Source organism: Arvicanthis niloticus, chromosome 21 (assembly GCF_011762505.2).
Source record: "Arvicanthis niloticus isolate mArvNil1 chromosome 21, mArvNil1.pat.X, whole genome shotgun sequence".
NCBI lineage: Eukaryota > Metazoa > Chordata > Mammalia > Rodentia > Muridae > Arvicanthis > Arvicanthis niloticus.
In genome coordinates this window covers 11,002,957-11,025,155 of record NC_047678.1, presented here as the reverse complement: position 1 = coordinate 11,025,155, position 22,199 = coordinate 11,002,957, and the positions used below count along the sequence as shown (strand labels likewise).

Genomic DNA, 22,199 nt, shown 5'->3' with positions numbered 1-22,199 from the left:
TGCCACCATACTTGGCTTTTTCTTTTTTTCACTGTAAATGGTTGGGGGAAGAAGCCTCAAACAGATATTTTGTGACATGAGAAAATTATATGACGTTCACATTTTAGTGTGTATAAATAAAATTAACTGGAATAGAGCCACGCCATGTATGTGCGTCTCTCTTACTGCTTAGTTGCCATAGAGAACGTAGAGCTCCACAAACTCTAAAATATTGATTTTTAATTAATTTTTTAGTGAATAAAGCAATGGCATTTTATGTATCATTGCACTTTGCTCAGGCTTGTCCCTCCACTACCCTTCTGTTCCTTCTCCTGCCTCCCACTATAAAATAAAAATAGTCGTATGTGGCCCTTTCCAGATAAGTTTTGCTGGCCCATGTATTGGCGGTATCCCAGGAATTATTCAGTGTGTAGCTTACAGTCTTGTCTTCACCCTCTGAAAAGATCTAGACACTAATGACATCATTGATTGGGTTTGTGAGGTGGCTCAATGGGTCAAGCACTTGCTTCACAGGCATCAGAATCCACGTTTAGCTCTTCAGCACCCAGGTGGAACCTGGCATGGTGGCATAAGTCAGCAATCCCAGCTCTAGGAAAGCAGGCAAGAGGTTCATTGACTCTTGCTGGCTAGTGAGTATAGACAAATTGGTGAGACCCAAGTATACTGGGAGAGCTTGTTCCAGAAAATAAGGGGGAAAAAAACCTAAGATGGAGAGAATTGAAGGAGATGCCCAGCATTGATTTGGCCTCACATGTACACATGTACACACACTGACACACACGCAAAAGAAAGCACTGTTTAAATGTAGTGAGGGCTACTGTAGAGAGGCACTCTAGGAGTATACAGAAGGGAATATTGGCTAATAGCTATCTAGAGGTCTGGGGGCTGGTGAGGGACAGAACACTCAAAGGAACCAATGAGAAGAGGGCAGTAGTTCATTTGAGACCTGCTTACCTGCCTCCTTCTTCAGTGACCAGGAAGGGCCAAAGAGGCCAGAGTGGGGCCAGAGCAGAGCAGAAGTAGGCCTGTCTACACTGCTAGTTATGGTGGCTTAGGTGCCCATCCTTGTCCACTCCCTAGATCATTCAGACATGATAAATGGATTATGGCATTTCCTTCCACAGAGTTCCTCATTGGCCCAAGCCAAGGTTTCAGGCAGACACTCACTGTCAGTCATCCGAGTGAGCATCAGGATACAGACACCCCCTGTCACCAGGCTGAGGAGTCCCTTAGCACAACTGTGGTTTCCAGCTCTCAGCGCCAGGCATGGATTTTATTAAAAGGAAACCGTTCAAGTCTGTAAGCAGACCATGCTGGCCTCTCAGGGCCTGTTGACGCTGTGTAGGTGAAGAATCTTTCCGAGGTATGACAAGCATGCAATCACCACCTTTTATGACACTGCCTACCTGGAGGAGAGAGGGCTCTTTCATCTCTGGGACCCTTTTACTGAGCACCAGTAAATTAAATCACTAAATCGACATCAGGTTTCTAATGTGGCTGTCCACTTCCTCTTACAAGCAAGGTAGCTGGGCAGAACCGTGTGCAGAGATGCTCTCCAGTAAACCAGCAGGCAGCTTCACTCTTCACGAGTGCTGCCTAGACCCCTTCCTTCCCCATGATTGAGGTGGAAGGCAGGTAGGATCAGGTTAGAGAACCTGTCCCCAAGGCACTTACAGTAGGAGGGGGTGGGGCTCACAGTGAAACAGACTTCAGATAGGGGGATATTTGGAGCCCTGTGCTGTGATTTATGCTCACAAAAAGCACTGGAACAAAGGAGAGGAGCACTGCTTGTCTTTCCTTGTTTACCCCATGATGCCTCTTTTCCACATCCTTCTGTCCAGGTGAGGCTCTTATCACAAGACTCCCAGAAGTCGAAGCTGCTAAGCTTTTAAACTTCCAAAAAAAACCATAAGTGCAAATAAGCTGTCTTTCTTTTCCTTTCCTTTTTTTTCCCTTCAGTTCTATGAACAAAACTGAGGGTCTCCCATATGCCAGGCGAGCGTTCTTCATCTGAGCTGTATTTCCAACCATTTTAAAAAAGTAAACTACTCAGCTTCAGGTATTTTGTTATAGCATCACAAGAGAGATGAAGACAATTTGTAACTGTTAAACATGGAAAGTTCAGTTTCTCAATAGTGGTGGTATTGGATCTTTGGGTAGAGTAGTTCCTGTGTGTTATAGAGTGTTTGGACAGATCCACGGCCTTTGCCCACATATATCAGTAACAACCTATATAAAATTCTGCAGTCAAAACCGTCATTGTTAACTCTTTTATCATTTTAGATTTAGACTATGTATGTCCTAGTTTATACTCCCATCTCAGGCTCTGAAACGGTTTGGTCTTTTGACCTTGAATTCCTCCCTGGGCCTTGTTTCCTCAGCTGCTCTTGGTAAGAAACACATGTGGGTTGGGTCAGGATTCAGCTCAACATCTGGCAACCAATGCTTCCCGCCTTTGTTGTCGCTCCTGCTTACCTGTTCAGAAAGATACTGCTGACGTCGTCGTGTGTTATAGGGGGTTTCTTAGAGCTGGCGGCCATGCGCAGTGGGCGCAGGAAATTGTTGACCAGGATGTGTAGTTGCTGCACGTACTCAGACTCGGCCTCCAGCATGCTGAACACCACCTGGTTCCTCTTGCGCATGCTGTCGGCATGGGGAGACCGGACGTAATCCTGGATGATGTTCTTCCACTTTCGTCGGCACAGCCATCCCCGAAGAAAGCTCTGGACCTGGTAAAGAAGAGTGTGAGAGGGTTATGTTAGTATCAGTCACTCTTGTTCTTAAAAGCTGTAAGCACACCAGGGGCAGGGACTGGGGGTTGGTCATCCTCGCTGCTGGGAGTATAGGGACAAGAGCTGATACGTAGCGCAGGGCCGGCTCTGCCTCCTGTATGATACTGAGCATGCTCTGTGAGCCCTCAGACAACGTTCCCATCTGTGAAATAGGGATCAGGAACATCAAAGTAGGGACTAGACAGCTAGTTAGAAACGTGCGTTCTAGGGCCTGGTCCAGCCTGCCGCATTTTCACAAGTTCCCCGATTGCTCTGAAAGGGAGAAAGGAGGAGAAGAGGGCCTCAAGTCTCCACACAGAGATACCTTGAGAAGGGTTGTTAGGCTGTGCCTGCTATGATTTCGTCTTGTCTAATGACTCTTCTGAGAGCCCAGGGGTTTCAATTAAAGCTTGTCTGCAGAAGGTAATTATCAAATTGAACAGAACAAGGCAGATTTGTGCGTCTCCAGCTCTTCAGTGGTTTCTGAGCCCCAGCACCAGGCTGGAGCCTCTCCCAACTCAGCGGGAAAGTGAGTGGGGCACTTGTTCAGTGGCCTTGGGGGTTGGCTGAGAGAAGTGGTCTCTAACGAGTGGCAGGGACTTGGAAAAGGGTCTTCACAAAGCATGTGCATGGACACACACAGATACACATACAGAAACACATTGAGAGAACACAGACACACATAAACATACACACTACACATACAACACGCGTGCACACAGAAGTACACAAGACACATTCATACATACATACACACACATTTATGCACACAGCCACACATCACACATAGACATGTATGTACAGATGCATGTCATATACACATAGACATAGAACACACCTATATACCCAGACATAACTCATACAAGCACACACACACACACACAAAGACAGATACAATTAGACACACATACATTTGCTGACAAGTTTTATATGATCTTGACACAAGCTAGTCATCAGGAAGGCCCCAAATGAGAAAATGTTTCCATAAGATTGGACAGTAGGCAGTCCTGTGGGACATTTTACTATTTAGTGATTGTGGGTGGTACCACTTCTGGACTAAAGGTCCTGGGTGCTATAAGAAAGCTGAGCAACCATGAGGAGTGATCCACTAAGTAGCCTTTTTCCATGGCCTCTGCATCAGCTCCTACTTCCAGGCTGCTTCCCTGTTTAAGTTTCTGCCTTGGCTTGCCTCATGGATAATGGTACGCAAGCCAAATAAACCTTTTACCCCCCCCCCCCCAAGTTACTTTAGTCATGGTTTCAATCTAAACCCTAACTAAGACAATGCACAAACACACAAAAACACAGGTTCCCTCAGCTGCACAGAGTTCTAAACTAGTATTATCTTTTGGGGATACTTGGCTGTGCTCAAGCTCATGACCTGCACAGGGAGGAACACAGAGACTGGGGTCAGCATATAGGACTCTTTACTGAAAGGTCCTGGCCATGGACAGCAAATGAGGCTGCAGTACAGATTTGCCTCGAAGGACAGGGAGGCCTTTGTGGAAAAGAGAAGGCTTTAAATGCCCAAGAGACAGATAAATGGGGGTGGATTTCAGCCAGCCCTTATCAAATGCTGTAAGCAGAAAGACTGCCCTGAGTTGAGGGATGGCCCTGAATGTTTAGGGGCCAAGCAGAGTCAGCTATCCCTGCCTTGGAGGCCTGGTGTCAAAACTCCATGTTTACCTGTGTGAATCTGAAAGTTTACTTACACACACACACACACACACACACACACACACACACACACACGTGGCTGGCTTGGGACTGGGAGAGGGCAGCCTATCCTGCCTGGGGCTGATATTGCCACCCTTATACCAGAGGTGCCTCAGGCTGTTAGACCTTCTGCTTCTCCAGGAGGGCACATGTTCATTTAGCTGAGGGCATGGGCTGGGGGAACTTGTGCCAGGGTTTGAATATCTTCCTGCACATATCTAGCTATGTCAGCTTTGACAGGTTACCTGGCCTCTCCGTGTCTCAGCTTCCCCAGATATGACAATGAGGATGGTAATCGAATCTCAGAGGCTTTTTACTCAGGATCCACTTAATCTGCATCAAGCTCCCAGAATAGCATCTGGCACGTAGAAAGTGGCTAATGAATGCTGCAATTTCAATTTTTTGAGAAAGTAGATATCCAGATTTCTGCGTGGAGTGTTTAATTCTTAAAGTACGAGCAGCAAAATATAAATGGGAAAATATACATGCGCTGAAAGCCATACACACCAAGAGGGCTGGACTTGGCCTGTGGGATATATTTGGAGTTTCTGGTCTGTATGACACGGGGCTCTTCCTGCAAACTAGACAACGTTTCTTCTTGTCTCATTAGCTGTCCTTAAGGTAAACCATCATGCTTGTCTTGCGTCTGACAAGATGAAAATATAGCCAGGCTCCTTCTCTGTGCTGTGGTACTATGGGGTGGGCCATGGTATTGTTATTACCGTGGCTACTGGGTAGGTCCCCGGCACTTTATGAGAGTATGTTTTCTCTTGGGAGTGGCTGACTGTGGGGACTCATGAAGGCACGCTTCCTGCTGAGCCCTGCTGGGAGTGGGCAGTTGTGAGGGGTGTGTGTGTGTGTGTGTGTGTGAGAGAGAGAGAGAGAGAGAGAGAGAGAGAGAGAGAGAGAGAGAGAGAGAGGAAGAAGCAAGTAAGTGACTATGGGAAGACTCCTGGGGGGTTTGTGAGGTTGTATGGCACTTAGAGGAAAACTCTTAAAGGAGACTTCCTAGAGCTTGGTCCTGGCCCCATCCCCTCCTTCATCTTTGTCTCTATACACCAGGCTAGATCACCCACTGTCACAGTGGCTGTTGCTCCTATCCCTGAAATGGAGTGACTGGCATGCCGGTGGACAGTGGGATGGCAGGTGGACACTGGTAGCCAGGGGTAGTACAGACCTTCTTAATTTTCTTGAGGTCGCTGTCCTCATCCTCAGCGGCAACCTGCTTGTTGGACTGGATACGTTCATTGTCCTTGATCAGGTTTGAAATCTGCAACAGAATCATACTTCAGTAATGGGCAGGAGACACTGACCAAGAGGCAGTGGTGGCACCTGAAGGCTTGCCTCATCTGCTGCAGGAGTTGACACTGCTGTGTGCTGAGTCCCAGATGCCCATTTGGTAGAGCATGCTCTACTGGAACAAGTGTACCTTGGATACTTTGAGGCCATCAAAGTGTAGACAAGGTCCTGCTATGTCTGAGGCATTGTCTATAATCTGGTCTATGAGTCTTTTCCATGTTCTACAAATCATAAATCCCTTTTATTTTACTGTATTAATATATATATATATATATATATATATATATATATATATATGAAGATAAAAGTTACCATGCAATTTTTTACGTGTAGTTTTGTATATGCATGCGGTATGTGCATGTATGTGCAGGCAAATATACACTTGTATGTTCCTACATATGGAGACCTGTGCTTTTTCCTCCATTACTCTAACAGCTTTATTTTTTGAGTCAAGGTCTCATTGACCTTGAAGCTCATCAACTCAGCTAGGATGGTTTGCCAATGAGCTTCAAAGATTTTCACCCCTTCACCCAAAGGATTATCAGCATATACCATTATTGGGTTCTGGGGATTTGAACTCAGGTCCTTGTGCTTACATGGCAGGGACTTTTCTGACTGAGTCAACTACTTAACACCCATCAACCATTTTTTAAGATTTATTCATTTTATATATGTGAGTACATTGTGGCTCTCCTCAGACACACCAGAGGAGGACATCAGATTCTATTACAGATGGTTGTGAACCACCATGTGGTTGCTGGGAATTGAACTCAGGACCTCTGGAAGAAGAGCAACTACTCTTAACCACTGAGCCATCTCTCCAGCCCCATCAACCATTTTTTTTTTAAAACTAAGGTTTGTTTATGTGTTTGTTTGAGTGTGTGTGTGTGTGTGTGAGAGTGTGTGTTTGTGGGGCCAGAAGACAATGTTCAGGAGACGGTCTGCTACTTCTACAATGTGGTTCTGGGACTGAGCTCACACTGTCAGGCTTGGAGGCAAGTGCCTCTCCCTTCTGAGCATCCACTGCCCTCTTCAGTGAACCACTGTTGAGAGCATTGTTCAGAGGCATCCACCCTACTTGTAATGTACAGCCAACATCACTATCCGCCTCTGAGATCTTCAGACGGAAACTCTGCGCCCATTACACAGTAAGTTCTACTGTTGACAGCTAGTGTGCTACCTTGCACACATGTAAACTTTACACTAGAGGTCCATATGGAGTTACTTGGTATTTCGCTTCATCCACTGTCAGAGTTTTCTTCATACACGTTATCATTATCCTTTGTTCTCATATACCCCGCTTCTGCTGTCCTCCCTTGGCCCCTTCTGGCTGTTTCTCTTCCTTCTCCCAGACAGTCCCCCCTCTCTGCCTTTTTATTCTATGTATCCATTACCTTCTTTCACTCTAGTTCCTTAAGACCCCGTCTTCCCATCTCGTGATCCCACTTTTATGGTTTCATGACCGACACAATACGCATACAGGAATTCACACATACACACATACACACATATATAATCTTGATTCTAGTTTCCACATGAGAAAGCCTGCAGTACTTGCCTGATTATGACTTATCTCATTTAATGCAGAGATACCCAGTTCCATTCATTTTCTTGCAAACATCATTTTATTTTTCTTTTTATGGCTGCATAAAGTTCCACATTGTGTTATATACCACATTTTCCTTATGCATCCAACTGCAGGCTCTACATCCTAGCTATTGTGAATATTAGCAGCAATGAACGTGTACGTGGGAGTGTCTCTGTGGTAGGCAACACACGCCTGTTGGACTGTCCTTTATCTTTCTGACAAAAACACATGAGAGAGTAAATCAGATCAGAGCTGGGGGCTCAGAGTGGGACTCTGTTGGTTGGCCTCTCTCTTCTCTGGGTTACCTTGAAGCACTTCCTGGGATCCAAGTTCTCTTGGAGCTTAACTACTAGTTTAGAAAGATAATCTAGGAACTGATATGACTTAAAACAAACTTTGTCTTATTTGTGGATTATAGAGAATCAAGACCAAGGGCTGGCGTCTGGGAGCAGGACATTGTAAGTCTGTCTGAGACTGTCCCAGTGGACAGGCCATACCCGGTGGTCATTTCATACCAGGGCTCACACTCACATAGTAAAAAGGAAGAACTTTCTCATGAAGAAAAGCCACCCGTTTCCTCTCCCTGCTTTGGTGAGAGTTCTGCGGAGAGTGACAAAGCCTGGTGGTTAGTACAGGACTCAGTATGCAACATAACCTTGTTAGCTACAAAAATGAGTGAATTAAAAACTGATCAGAGCAACAGTGGCTGCAAAAACCCCAACCACAGGAAGCTATAGTAGTCACTGAGTCAAGCACATCTAAAGGTAGAGAGGCTTGGGAGATAGACACGGCTGCTGGCAGGCTGTTCCCTCCTCAGAACAGGAGGCTGTGCCCTCACTTCCTGAACCTCAGGGTGAATGGCTCTTAAAAATGAAACTTTGAAGCCTTTGAGAGTGGAGTGAGCAGTTGCAGGCTCTCCACTCCTAGGCTGCTAAAATTACCCTGGCTGGCCTTCACTTGGAGAGTGTCTGAAAACATCCAACTGGAACATTCAGTGGAGAGACCTCCTTACCTGTTCACTTGCCCTCCAGATCCCTCTTTTTTTTTTTTTTTTTTTTTTTTTTGAGACTCTGTACTACTTCCTTATAGTTCCTCCTCAACCCTTAAGCTTAGAACATTGACATGTTGAAATAAAACATTCTTTGGCTGGCAGTATAAGGGCTATGGTACACACACACACACACACACACACACACACACACACACACACACACCTGATCTATGTGACCTCCGAGTCTGGGTCAAACACATTCCTCTTGGCCTAAATGTCTTCACCTTCCAACCAGCCTGCTTTCTTTGCCTGTTTTGGTATTTGCACAGAGCATGATGGTGATGGTTTTTGTTGGGGGATAGTCTGTATTTAAAACTAACAGTGGAGGCTAGAGAGTTGGTGCTATGCATAAGAACACTACCTACTCTCCCAGAGGACCTGGGTTCAGTTTCCAGCACCCACAGGGTGACTTATTACCTTTTTAAAATTTCAATATCTGGGGATCTGATGCCCTCTATTGGCCTCTTTGGAAACTGTGCATGTAAAAACTGTACAGACGATCATGTAGGCAGTACTCATACATATAAAATAAAATATAAAATTTAAAATGGCAAAGAAAGCTTACAGTTCATTTCTCAGAGACAAGCCTGAAAATAAGGCACAAGTTAGCCTCATATCATGCTGTGATGTTCAGTGCTTTAACAGTCTTAGGGACTAGAATTAGTTTTTTTTACATTCATTTTAATTTATTTATGTATGTGATATGTGTGTGCACCCATGCGTGCATGTGTGTAGAAATCAAAAGACAACTTCCACTAGTCACCCCTTTCACCATGTGACCCGGCACTCAAACTTGTAAGGCTTAAAAGCAAATGTCTTTATTCCATAAGCCTGGAGGTTTTATTTAAGGATCAGTCTGGGATGCAGCTTAGGGGACTTAGGAACTTGGGTTGTTGTAGAAGTCTTAGGCTATGGCCTGTGGCAACTCAGCTTTCTCCTTCTTGCTTCCCTCTGTTCTCCTCCAAGCCCATATGTCTCCTTTGTGCCAACCCCATCTGAAAATTGTAACACTCTGCAAGTGATGTGCTCTGTGCCAGGCAGTGGAGCAGCTGGGCTTCCAGATGTGTATTATCACCTGGAAGCTGAGTCAAGAGGTTCATAAGGCCAGCCTAAGCCAAATAGTGACATTGTCTATAAAAACAAGCAAAAAAATCCAATAAGGCACAGATAGAACAGTGGTATGTATCCTCTATCCACTGTCACGAACAGGGCAGTCAGTTGGAAGCCTTGCCCTAGATTTTCACCAGATGGGCCTTTACTGTCATTACATGGCACAGGCACAGGCACAGGCACAGGCACAGGCACAGGCACAGGCACAGGCACAGGCACAGGCACAGGCACAGGCACAGGCACAGGCACAGGCACAGGCACAGGCACAAATGACCTGCATTCTGCTCCTAGTTTCCTAGGGGGCTCTGTCCTCAACACCTGCTCCTACTCTGGTTTACAAACTAATGAAAGTTTTTAAGACCAAGTACAACCTGAGTTTATACCCTCTGGCTTTCAAGCACCTTGTCAGGACCAGGGCTTGTGGGGCCATGAAAGGATAGCTTGGTTCCTGGTCAAGTGCAGGCCTCAAACCCCAGACCCTAATGGGACAATGGCAGGTGTTCGGCCTCATTCCCAGACCCCAAGATCCTGACACATGGTCTAAGACCTCCATTGGTCCATGCTTTTCAGTCACGTAGGGCAATGCAGTCCCTCCCAAAGAGGTCAGTGTCACCTAGCACAGGTAGAGGGTGTGACTACAGGCTTCAGCCTCAAGAGATTTCCATATTAACGAGATACCTAAAGGCCAGAGGGCATAGCCAGTTAAACATTCCTCCCTCTCTATTTAAGTCAGGCCTGCCCTGACCTATGGGGGGGGGGGGATACAACCAGATTCATCTATCTTCTGCCATGACATTAAACTTTTTCAAAACCATGGGCTTTCTTGTGTCTTTGGGGCCGTCGTGGGGAACTGTGGAGAAGGTCTCAACTATCAAGCTGTCATCTAATCTCCTGTAGAGGACTTCTCTGCATTCCAGCCACAGAGACCACCGATTCAAGCAAGCCAAGCCAGTGCTACCAGTGGGGTGCTGTCAGGGCTTCTCTCCCCCTCATTTCTCTCGGCTACAGGCCAGCACCATATGCCCCTAGTTTTCTGTTCTTCCGCAGCTCTTAGCGGCTTCTGGGAGCCCGAGAACGAAGACCACCGGTCTCCAGGTCCACTCAAGAGCTCTGCCCTCTGCAGAACTTCATACTGAGTGAGATCTCCCTGCGCCTGGGCATGAGTCCTGGGCATGAGGTGCTGCACGGAGTGAACTCAGTCAAAAATCCCGCACTTCTGTTCCCTGGAGCCACGCCTCCCTGAGCCCCCCCCCCCTCCCCGGGGCAGAAGACACACGGGACCCACAACACTGCCCAACAGAACCACGCCCACAACCATGTGTGCGCTCACCGCCCCACATGTGGTGGAGGTTGGGGACATAGCCAGCTCCAAGAGTACCCCCTGCTGGCGCCCATGAAGAACCTCTCCACAAAACTCAAGGACAGTGAGTGACACCCGGCCTAGGTCAAAAGACTTAGGCCTCTCCCTGTCTCTCTCTCTCTCTTTTTTTCTCTTTCTCTCTGTCTCTCCCTCTCCTCCACATGTTCTCCAGCTCAAAGGCAAGATGGCAGCGACTCTTTAGCCTCCACTCTTCCCATCCCCCAGCCTCACAGGCCTCCTTCACAACTAACAGCTGTCTTTCAGGCTGCAGTGCCTGCCAGTGACTCTCATTCTAAGATTCTTTCCCTTGGGTGAGGGACTCCCCTTTTGTTTCTCCCAGGAGCTGCCGACTCCAAGCCAGCTTCCATGTGTCTCTTCCATGGCTCAGTCTTTTACACAGCCTTACACTCCTAGCTCTGACTCTCCTTTCAAGCCTCTATGTTTCTTCATTTAAGTTTTTCTTCAAGGTTGGCCTTTTTTCTCCTCCTCTACATTTAGGATTTCTAAGAAAAACAAACGGGGCATACTCTGCACCCAGCCACCACACGGCAGAGCAGGCCTCTCCCCCACTGCTTCTAAGCCCGCCAAAGACAACAGAGGAACACACCTGAGACACTTAACCCAAGTTTTTAACGCTTTTTCTAACAGGAATACCTACAACAATGTCCGTGCTTTTCAACCAAAAATGTTCTTGCTTTTTATTTAAATGTTTCCTTTTCTCCCACACATTTGCAATATATGTCCAAAATTTTTTCAACCTTTTTGAGATTACTTTAAGGTTCAAAAGTCATCTAATCTACTTCCACAGGTCAAGTCAAATATGCTGATCACCATTTTCAATCCTTAACTAACAACTTGTTTTCTTTTACAGACTGTTGCTGCCTATCCCAGATACATAATTAACACGATGTTTTCTTCCTCAGCTACCCAAAACAGACCCAAAGGTGCCTTCTAAGACTGAATTTCCTCAAACACCCTTGCTTTTCTAGGATCTTAACAACAGACTGTTCCCAAGTAGCCTAATGCTTGCTACACACCCTTTACAGACATCCCCCTGCTGCTTCCCTGTTGTGATTATCCTATAGGGGCTCCCACAAATACAGTGGAGACAACACCATCTCCTGGAACCTGCCTGGGACACCAAGCTGCCTTCTTCCAGCCACCTCGTCTGACTGAAGACTCCACAGATACTCGCTGAGACCCAGAGACACACGCTGAGTCCTACAGAAGACAGATCCAGACCTTCCAGCTACAGATGAACTCTCTTGCCAAAGTCAAATAGCTAAAAACTTACATGTTAGTAAGGAAAACATAATGTCTATCTAGATTAATCAGATGTTATTACCCTCAAACTGTACAACCTGTAATTCATTGGCTCAATGATACCTTGCCTTCCCAACCCCCACCCTAGACTCTCCTTACCCTGTGACTTAATTGTGCTACCCACTGCATCCTGCATAGTGTTTTCTTTTGACTTCCTCATCCAAAATTTTCACTACAAATGACACAGTCACTCCAGTGACACCCCTCCTCTTAAAAAAGAAAACAGAGGGAGTTGTGGGGCCATGAAAGGATAGCTTGGTTCCTGGTCAAGTGCAGGCCTCAAACCCCAGACCCTAATGGGACAACGGCAGGTGTTCAGCCTCACTTCCAGACCCCAAGATCCTGACACGTGGTCTAAGACCTCCATTGGTCCATGCTTTTCAGTCACGTAGGGCAATGCAGCCCCTCCCAAAGAGGTCAGTGTCACCTAGCACAGGTAGAGGGTGTGACTACAGGCTTCAGCCTCAAGAGATCTCCATATTAATGAGATACCTAAAGGCCAGAGGGCATAGCCAATTAAACATTCCTCCCTCCCTGTTTAAGTCAGGCCTGCCCTGACCTATGGGGGGGCGGGAATATAACCAGATTCATCTACCTTCTGCCATGACATTAAACCTTTTCAAAACCATGGACTTTCTCGTGTCTTTGGGGCCCGTGTTGGGGAACTGTGGAGAAGGTCTCAACTATGGAGCCATCGTCTAATCTCTTGTGGAAGACTTCTCTGCGTTCCAGCAACGGGGACTGCCAATTCAACCAAGCTAGCTGACTCTGCCAAGCGAGTACAGCAACCAAGAGTCTCTTTCCCTCAGGGCACTGTCAGGGCCTCTCTTTTCCTTCTGTTTGTCCATGGGCCCCCAAGCAGTGTCTGGGAGCCCTGAATGGAGACCACTGGCCTCCAGGTCCACTCAAGAGCCCTGCCACCTGCAGAACTTCAGTCTGAGTGAGAACTTCCTGCTCTTGGGTGGAGTCCTGCAGTGTCCACCAGGCACTGCACAGAGTGAACTCAGTCAAAAATCCTGCACTTCTGCTGCCCAGAGCCTCGGTTCTAGCCAACTGGGGTGGCAGACCCTCAAGAATCACAACTGCCCAACAGATCCACACCCACCCATGTGCCAGCTAAACCACCCTACAAGGGCTCACACAGCCCCACTGTAGCTGTTCACACTCTTACACAGGAGACTAGAGAGGCAAACATCTCCATACTCTTGGTGCCTTCCAGATCACCCAATCATTAAGCCCTTACAAGCTACAATGCCAGGCAAGAGCAGCTGAGTGGTAGAAGAGACTGCTCTGGGGTTTACGGGGGTTTCTCCCAGACTGTCGAAATTACACAACAACGGGAGCTGGCGTGTCAAGCACTGTGTTGGGCTTGAGAAACACTTGTGAGCAGACACACTGACTGCTCACATGCTAGCCAGAAGCCCCATGATGAGGTAACTGTCCTTGGCAGGATTTGACCAGGTGTGAAACATGTACCTGAAAGTGGCCTGACAAAGAGGAGCAAGGGGGTAGGACAGTTCTGTGCTCCGGGTTGGATGGCACTAGGTGACTGCACGGTTGGGATCTGTGCAGGATGGCGAGGTCTGTGGAGCTCAAGGTAGACCTTTCCTGAGTAAGTAAATGACTGACTGCCACCTCACTGCTCCTGGATGGAGTTAGTCATTAGGGAATGTGACCATGATCCTTCCCTGGTCCCTGTCTCTGCCTCTCTCTTTCTGTCTCTCTGTGTGTGTCTCTGTGTGTCTCTGTCTCTCTCTGTGTGTCTGTCTTTCTCTGTATGTGTCTCTGTCTCTCTGTGTCTTTCTGTCTCTCTCTGTATGTGTCTCTTCCTGTCTCTATCTCTCTGTCTTTCTGTCTCTCTCTTTGTCTCTGTCTGTCTCCGTCTCTCTCTGTCTTTCTGTCTCTCTCTATCCCTGTCTGTCTCTGTTTCTCTCTGTGTGTCTTTTGTCTTTCTCTGTATGTGTCTCTGTCTCTCTGTCTATGTCTCTGTCTGTCTCTCTCTGTCTTTCTGTCTCTCTGTGTCTCTGTCTCTCTCTGTCTTTCTGTATCTCTCTATCCCTCTGTCTCTGTTTCTCTCTGTGTGTCTTTTGCCTTTCTCTGTATGTGTCGCTGTCTCTCTGTCTATGTCTCTGTCTCTCTGTCTTTCTGTCTCTCTCTGTCCCTGTCTCTGTGTCTTTCTGTTTTTCTCTGTATGTGTCTCTGTCTCTCTGTCTCTCTGTCTGTCTCTCTCTGTCTTTCTGTCTCTCTGTGTCTTTCTGTCTCTGTCTCTCTCTACGTGTCTTTCTGTCTTTTTCTGTGCCTCTGTCTCTCTGTCTGTCTATCTATGTCTCTCTCTGTGTGTGTGTGTGTGTGTGTGTGTGTGTGTGTGTGAGTGCGCGCGCACGCGTGCTCTGTTTGGATTCAGGGAGCTGTATTGGGTTATCATAGATCTCAGAGCTTCTCTCCAGAGTAGGATGGAGCCCAGAATGAGCCAGGAGTGTTAGAAAGAGGACAATTTTGGGCTAGCCTTTGGAAGACTGTCAGAGGCTCTCTGTACAGAGTAGAGAGCCTAACAGATGGATGGAAGCCTGTATTCTAGTTCCAGTCTGTCACTTCTCAACTGTGTGTGCTTGGACTGGAAACATGAGGTCTCTGAGCCCGATCCTTCATGGGTTGTTCTATTTCCATTTGTTTGATTTTTGTTTTTCTGTGTAGCCCTGCTCATCCTGGAACCCTCACTGTAGACTGGGCTAGTCTCAAACTCAGAGATTTGCCTGCCTCTGCCTCCTGAGTGCTGGGATTAAGGAGTGTGCATCACTGCCCAGCGTATCCTATTGGGATGACACGGGGAGCTGATGAAGGAGGTGTGTCAGAAACCTCCTTTTAGGGTTAGAGATGGGTCAATATGGAACTCTAGTTAAATGTGAAGCTGCAAATTGATATCAGTATGGTATAGAGCTTTGCTGCTGCTGGACATGATGGTTGGTGGCTCTGGGTCTCTGACCTTTCTGTACAGGGATGGAAGGCACTGGGCTACAGCTACAGGTATTGGAGGAAGTTCTGTACACAGAACTGCCCCTGGACCCAGGGCTTCTAGCTCTGTCACTGCTACCTGCAGGTTCTTCATCCTTTCCTGCTGGAATTACATGTTTTGAGGGAAGCCTAATGGGATGAGGGAACCCAGCGTGGGGACTACACGCCTGGATTACGTGAATCCCCACCTCTCACTCAACTTGGTCTCCTTAGGTAGGTTCTTGGCTGTCTGCTCTCCACATCCTAGTATTAAGGATGCCACATAGACTTCTGGGTAGTGTGCCTGAGAGTTTAGATACCATGCTGAAATTCTGGGTTGGCTCAAGGCCTTGGTTAACAATGAGTGGCTATGCCCTAGGAGGTATTTACAGGACTGGTGCCCACATAAGGAAGGCTTGATCCCATGTCATCGGGGCACACCCTAGATAGAAGCTTGTGATTTGCCATTTGATGCTTGTGTATCCAGTGCAGGCAGAGAGAGTGCACAATAATGACCTACAGGTAATATTGTACCTCCCGAGTCTGAAGTTGGCAATGGTGATGGTTCATGTGTTCTCACACAGTCTGATAGCTTGTTTTTGGGCAATCTCACTCATCCTTACCATCTGGCTAGGTCATAGCAATGACTCTGCATCATATGAAACAACCCAAAAGCAGAGAGGTGGAGGATACACTCCAGGTGGCACCTGGTAGGCACAGAGGTGGGACCCAAACCAGCTCTGAGTGCAGGACCATCCCTCTGTCCTCCCACCACCACATTCTATGCTTGGAGGCTAGGGACTGAGCCTGCCCATTTGCCCCTGTCCTGCATGAATCTGGAAATGGATCTGGTCTGGGGAGCCCAGCTTGCAGTCACCTCTGATTTCAGTCGCTCGATCTCGATCTCGCCATCCTCGAGCTGCTGTCTCAGCTGCTTAGCCACAGTCTTCTCTGTCTCCACGACCTGCAGCAGGTGCAGGTACTTCTGCATGAGTGACTCGTGCTCTGTGGCCAGTATCTTGTAGCTGTGGACAGAGATGCATAACAGGTGAGATGCTGCCCCCTGTATCTGGGCCCACACCTTATTGCACACCAACTTCTGGTTACTTTAATAGCCTGGCTCTCTGTTATACTCTTTTTTTTTTAAATCTGTCTCTCTGTGCCTTTGTCAATCTCTCTGTCTGTCTCTCTGTATAACACACACACACACACTCACGCACACACACATATACACACACACACACTCCTGGGATTTTAGGTAGACTTGCATTTTGGAACACACTCCCACCCTCTCCTAACTCCACCCTCCTTAGCCAACTTCTGGGATTCAGCTGAAATGCCGTCTCTTGGAAGCTATGGTGGACTCCAGGGATTTTTTTTTTCAGCATCTGAGCTTCTAGTACCATGGTGATGGCAGGTGGATGGCAGATGGATATATTATACACCTAAAAATTACTTAGTGGACACTTGCTGCATGCAAGGGTGACTACAGATATATTCATCAGGCCTCGTGGGATATACAGAGGCTGTCAGGGGCTTCTGAGAGGTTACATTGAGAAACTGGCAGTTGATAGATTGCCTGAGGCACACACAGAGAGGGAGAAGGGCCATGGCTAGGTAATAAGATGGTTAACTTCCAAGATGGCAGGCTTCTTCCTCACCCCGCCCCCAACCTGAGACAAACACCTGGCAGATTAAAACAAAGACTTTCTTGGCTTTTTCTTCAGTTAGTAGGGCCCCCTGCTGGTAGACTAGCTCAACGAGTGGTTGCATCAGGACAAACTTTCCTAACAACTGTGGGCCCATCAGACATCCTTATTTTTTCCCCCCACACGAATCAACCCTATGTTAGGGAAGGGAGATCCTTCAAAGACTTTAAAATACTTGGCTTGAGGATAACCTGTGTTTCAGGCACCTAGTCTTCATTATGCTTTGCAGAGGGTCTTTTCTCTGTGTGCTTAGTGTATTTGTATGTTTCTGCACTTCTGATAAAAGCCGTTCTTGACTGTCTGTAATATATATACACCATTCCTAAGCTACCTTCCACAGGTTCTACTACTTGCCAACAGTCTATTCAAGGGTCAGTCCAGTGATTAGGTCAGAGACCGTTGGAGAAATTTCCTGTTGCTACCTGTTGTGTTGGGGATTTTTTCCCCCTGCTTTTTAATTCTTGAACTGACAAAGGAAATGAACCTGGTCAACACTCCTAGATGGTTCAAATATGAGCTACAGCTAGAAAAGACTACGGGAGTGGGATTTTTGAAGCCTATCGGAGCTTATACCATGCTCTAGATACTGGATATGACCATGGTGTGACCTGGACACCCATACATGGAGCTTCATGCTATAATGTTTGTCTGGCTAAGTGTTGGCCTCCTTCCTCTTTCCTATGCTTTTGTTCCTCTCTTTGGAAAGGGGAAGGTTCCATCCATATGTGTCAGAAGTACATGACTCCCTTTTATGTTGTAGGTGCTCAGACTACTGCTGCCCTGAGACATTGAAGAGTTTGGATTTGGCCTTCTGAGTGATTCTTGGACTATTAAGACTGGAGACCTTTGGGGATAGAGTAAATACATTTTATACTGTGAGATGGCCATGGGCCTTTGGGGGCCAAGGGAAGAATATATTACTTCAATTTGGAGTGTTTCTCCTGAGCTGATGTTTAAAAACTTGGGAGCCAGCAGATATGCTTTTGGGAGCAATCACAAGGGTTCTGACCTAACCAGTGAACTGACCTTAGATGAATTCATTGTTGAGAGGAGTGTTGGGAGGTAGCAGGAACTGTGGAAGGTCTAATTGGAGGTAGTGTGTAGCTGGAGAACATGTCTGCGAAGGACATACTTTGTCCTCAGCTCTTGCTTTTTTTCTCTCTGCTTCTTGCATCTATGAGGGGAACAGTTTCCCTCTACCATACCCTTGTGATAAGATGTTTCTATTCTAATATGCACCTAAACTTCATGGAGTCAGCCAACTGTGGCCTGAAACCACAAACCAAAGTAGATCTTTCTTTCTTTCTTTCTTTCTTTCTTTCTTTCTTTCTTTCTTTCTTTCTTTCAGCTGATTATTTCAGGTATTTTCTAACAACAATGAAAAAACCAACACTGCTTTCCTCTTTTCCCGCCCTTTCTATCCACTCCTACCCGAGCCCTTCCATGCCCCACCCTACTCCTTCCTCTTCTGGAAACCTTCCAGTGGAGACCGAGTGAGCATCACCTGGTGTGTGCACTGTCTTTATCAACTCATAGACTTTCAGAGCTAGAAGGAAACTCAGGGATCATGAAAGGTTGACTGTATGATTTACTCAGTGAAGACACTGAAGTCCAGGGAGGAGAAGCAGGAGGTGGGATCGGCCTTAGGGCCAGAGTGTGCATTTCAGCCTCCCTGACCCCTGGCCTGGCATGTAGCTCTCACTACATGTTGGATATGAACCACACTGGCTGCTTTATCTTATAAACAACTATACACCCACATTGCAGAGGCATCCCATAATACTAGACTGTGATACATACAGTGTGAGAGAACAATGTGTCTCTACCTGGTATTAATACCATGGTGCTTATTTTTGTACATGGAATGTTTCTATTAAGTATACGTAAATAAAAACTAAATTGGGAATATGTAAAAATACTCTATACTCAATATGGCTGTGGCAGAGAGCCAGTTGCTGCTGCTGCTACACGCACACACACAGTTGTAGAATGTGATCTCCCAAGTTGACAGTCCTGTATAGAACGAAAGGGTGGGGAGGGTCATTGAATCCTCATCTGAGATTCTGGCCCCTTCTCCTATTTTTTCCACGTGGCTTTGGGGTGAAGAAGGTGTTAGAGTATATTGTCTGAGGAAAGTTAACAGAAGGTGGCTCTGTCTATGTGGATATGGGGAAGTCATAATCTATGCTGAATGAAGACTCTCCAGTGTGGGTGCTTTACGGTCCTGCTGGCAATCCCTCACCACTTTGTAACTGAGCCATTCTCTAGTTTTCCAGTGTGAACCTTGTAGGACTGGGGGTTTTTGCTTGGGACTTCACAAAGACGGGGTGGACATTATTTACTTCTCCCCTAGGGAAATAATTCTTGTAACACATGCACATCCACACATGTATATGCATGTTCTCTCTCTCTCTCTCTCTCTCTCTCTCTCTCTCTCTCTCTCTCTCTCTCTCTCTCTCTCTCTGTCTGTCTCTCTCTGTCTCTCTCTGTCTCTCTCTCTCTCTCTCTCTCTCCTTTCCTACCTCTCTCTCAGGTTGAGGTTGCATAAAGCAACCTCAGAGACATAACCTTGATTTCAGCCTCACAAGGTGCCAGGCAGAAACCTCAGTTGTGCCTGGACTTCTGATTCACAGAACCACAAAATAATGCAAGGATATTTTAAGCTGACAAGTTTGTGGTGATTTGTTATGCACCAACAAAAACATGAGACGTTCTATTATTCATCATTCATTTTTAAAATGTGACGTTCAGTACACACATTGTGGAAAGCACAGATACTAATGTCACAATGTTGAGGAAGACAAGTATAGGAAATAGCTTAGCAACCTGGGACTCTGGGATATACCCACAATCATCTTTTAACAATGCACCTGATACTTGCCTCTCTCTCTCTCTCTCTCTCTCTCTCTCTCTCTCTCTCTCTCTCTCTCTCTCTCTCTGGAACTTACCTGTCAATCTGTTAGCAACCTAGGACCTCCATCTGCCTTGGTCTGCAAGCACAACCCACTCTAAACAATGCAATGTTGTTTTTCCTTTCCTTAACAACCATCAAACTTAGACAGATTCTATTCAACCATACTCTAATTATGTTCTGGTGTGGAGTAGGAAGGTCAGTCTAGCCTGAACTAGTTTTGGGTGCATTTTCTTTTCTTTTTCTTTCTTTTTTTTCCCCCACGAGACGCGGGAGAAGATGAGAGGGAGCGAGCGGGATTCGAACACACGGGGTAGAGAGAGAGAGAGAGCGCAGAGGGACCTGAGCCCTCTGCAGGCGGACGCCTTACGGGCTGGGCTGCGCCACCGCCGGTTCGATTTGGGTGCATTTTCAATAAGGCAAACTGTGTCCTTAAACTGAAAAAAATTTTTTTTGGTAGAATCTCATATTTGCCATTTTATGACTATACATAATTGGACATGCATATGATTAAAATCAGATAAATTAGGGGAAAGAACATGTGTAGAGAAGAGGTTCTATAACTTAATATGTCAATCAAGACAAAAAACCCCACCCACACCCTTAAACAACAACAACAACAACAAAATCATCTTTTACTTGAAACCTATAAAAGGAAGTGCCAAACAGCAATTGGGCCTCGCGCCCTCTCCCTCTTGGGGCCTGTTGTCACTCCTGACAGACTGTCTGACCTCCCCTATTGCTTTGCGACATTTACAATTTTATGTGAGCCATTATTTTAGTTCTTTGAATCTGGACATAACCAGTACAGGTTCCAAACCCCAGTAACAATGTGAGCAATTATGATTAAAAAAAAAAAAGTATAAACCCTTAATTAAGGCAAAGAAAACTTCTACCACCCAGGAATCTCTTCCCACTCACACCACCCCAGAAGCAGCTGCTGCTCCTGTTTCCACCACCCTGGTTAGTTTTGTCCGATCTAGAAACTCATATAACTGAAATCATACAATATATATATATATATATATATATATATATATATATATATATATATTTTTTTTTTTTTTTTGGCTGTATTTACTCCACATATTGGTTTTGGAATTCATTCATCTTGTTGTGTATAACTTTAGTTGATTCATGATTATTTCCCAGCAAAATTCCACTCTGTGGATGCACAAGAAATTTGCTTATATGTTAGCTTGGCTATAGACACCATGGCTTATTTCATTTCTCTTAGATAGGTACCAAGGAATGGAACTACTGGGTGATAGAGCACATATTATTACTGTGATAGGCCTGACCATGTTTTTTGTTTGAAGGAATGTAGATTTGGGGACTTTGAATTAAGAAAATAGTGGAATGCTTTAGGTGGGGCTTAATGGGCCATACTAGTAGAAGCACAAAAGACAGTCACGATCAGTGTGATTTGAACTCTAAGGGCCTGGCTCAAGAGATTTTAGAGAAGAATTTTAGTATCTTGCCTAGAGATTGGTCTTGTGATATTTTGGTGACAAAAATGGCTGTTCTTTGTCCTTGTCTGAAGAGTCTGCCTGAGGCTAAGGTGAAGAGATTTAAATTAATTGCTTTGGTAAAGGAAATCTCAAAACAGCTTAGTATAGACTCTGTCCTGTGGTTCACTATTATAAAAAGTGGGTTTTGCAAATGGAGCAAGCTGCACAAGAAAAAGTACAAAATATATGGTTCAGGGATTAAAGGGGCACCAGGAAGTGCAATGGAGCTAAATCCTGTGTTCTGGGAAATAAACAGATTAAAGATATTTAGTGGAATTAAGGGAGTGGTGACCTCAGGGCAAGATTCTACCCAGCTAAGCTTCCATCTTGTGAAAAGAATGTTCCCCAAAGGACAGTGGCACCTACTGTAAATTTACAATGCATTTGCAGCTGTACAAGGGATAGTTATATCATATTAGGCATTATTATGACCTGGTAATTGTTTTTATTTGGACATAAGGAGATATGTCCAAGGGGTAGATTGTGATGGCTAGTCACAGTTGCCAACTTGACTATATCTGGAATGAACTACAATCCAGAAAGGAAGGGCACACCTTATCTGGATCTTAAGGCAGAAGACAATATGCCTTTGATCCAGATCTTGAATCTGGAAGACACAGGCTTTGATCTGGATCTTGAGGTAGGATGATACACACTTTTAATTTAGATTAACATATGCCTTTAATCCAGATCTTGAGACATAGTGGCCATGTTTATAAAGATTTATATTAAAAAGGAATGAAAGAAAAGCTTAGGTCCAGGCATGTATCCCAGCGCTCTGGAAACAGAAGCATGCAGATCTCTGAGTTCAAGGTCAGCCTGGTTCACAGAGCAAGTTTCAGAACAGCCAATCTTAGGC

The 22,199-nt window shown here is 45.9% G+C and overlaps 1 protein-coding gene across 1 annotated transcript in view; it reads right to left on the bottom strand.

Annotated features, from left to right (window-relative positions):
• The window catches only part of Rasgrf1 (Ras protein specific guanine nucleotide releasing factor 1), a 110,242-nt gene that overhangs the window by 72,022 nt on the left and 16,021 nt on the right, over positions 1–22,199 (bottom strand). Inside the window, exons 3-5 of the mRNA XM_034483968.1 lie at positions 16,087–16,234; positions 5,665–5,757; positions 2,476–2,729 (exon numbers count right to left, since the gene is read on the bottom strand). Coding sequence (XP_034339859.1) covers positions 2,476–2,729; positions 5,665–5,757; positions 16,087–16,234 — 495 coding nt within the window. The remainder of the gene's footprint in view (positions 1–2,475; positions 2,730–5,664; positions 5,758–16,086; positions 16,235–22,199) is intronic.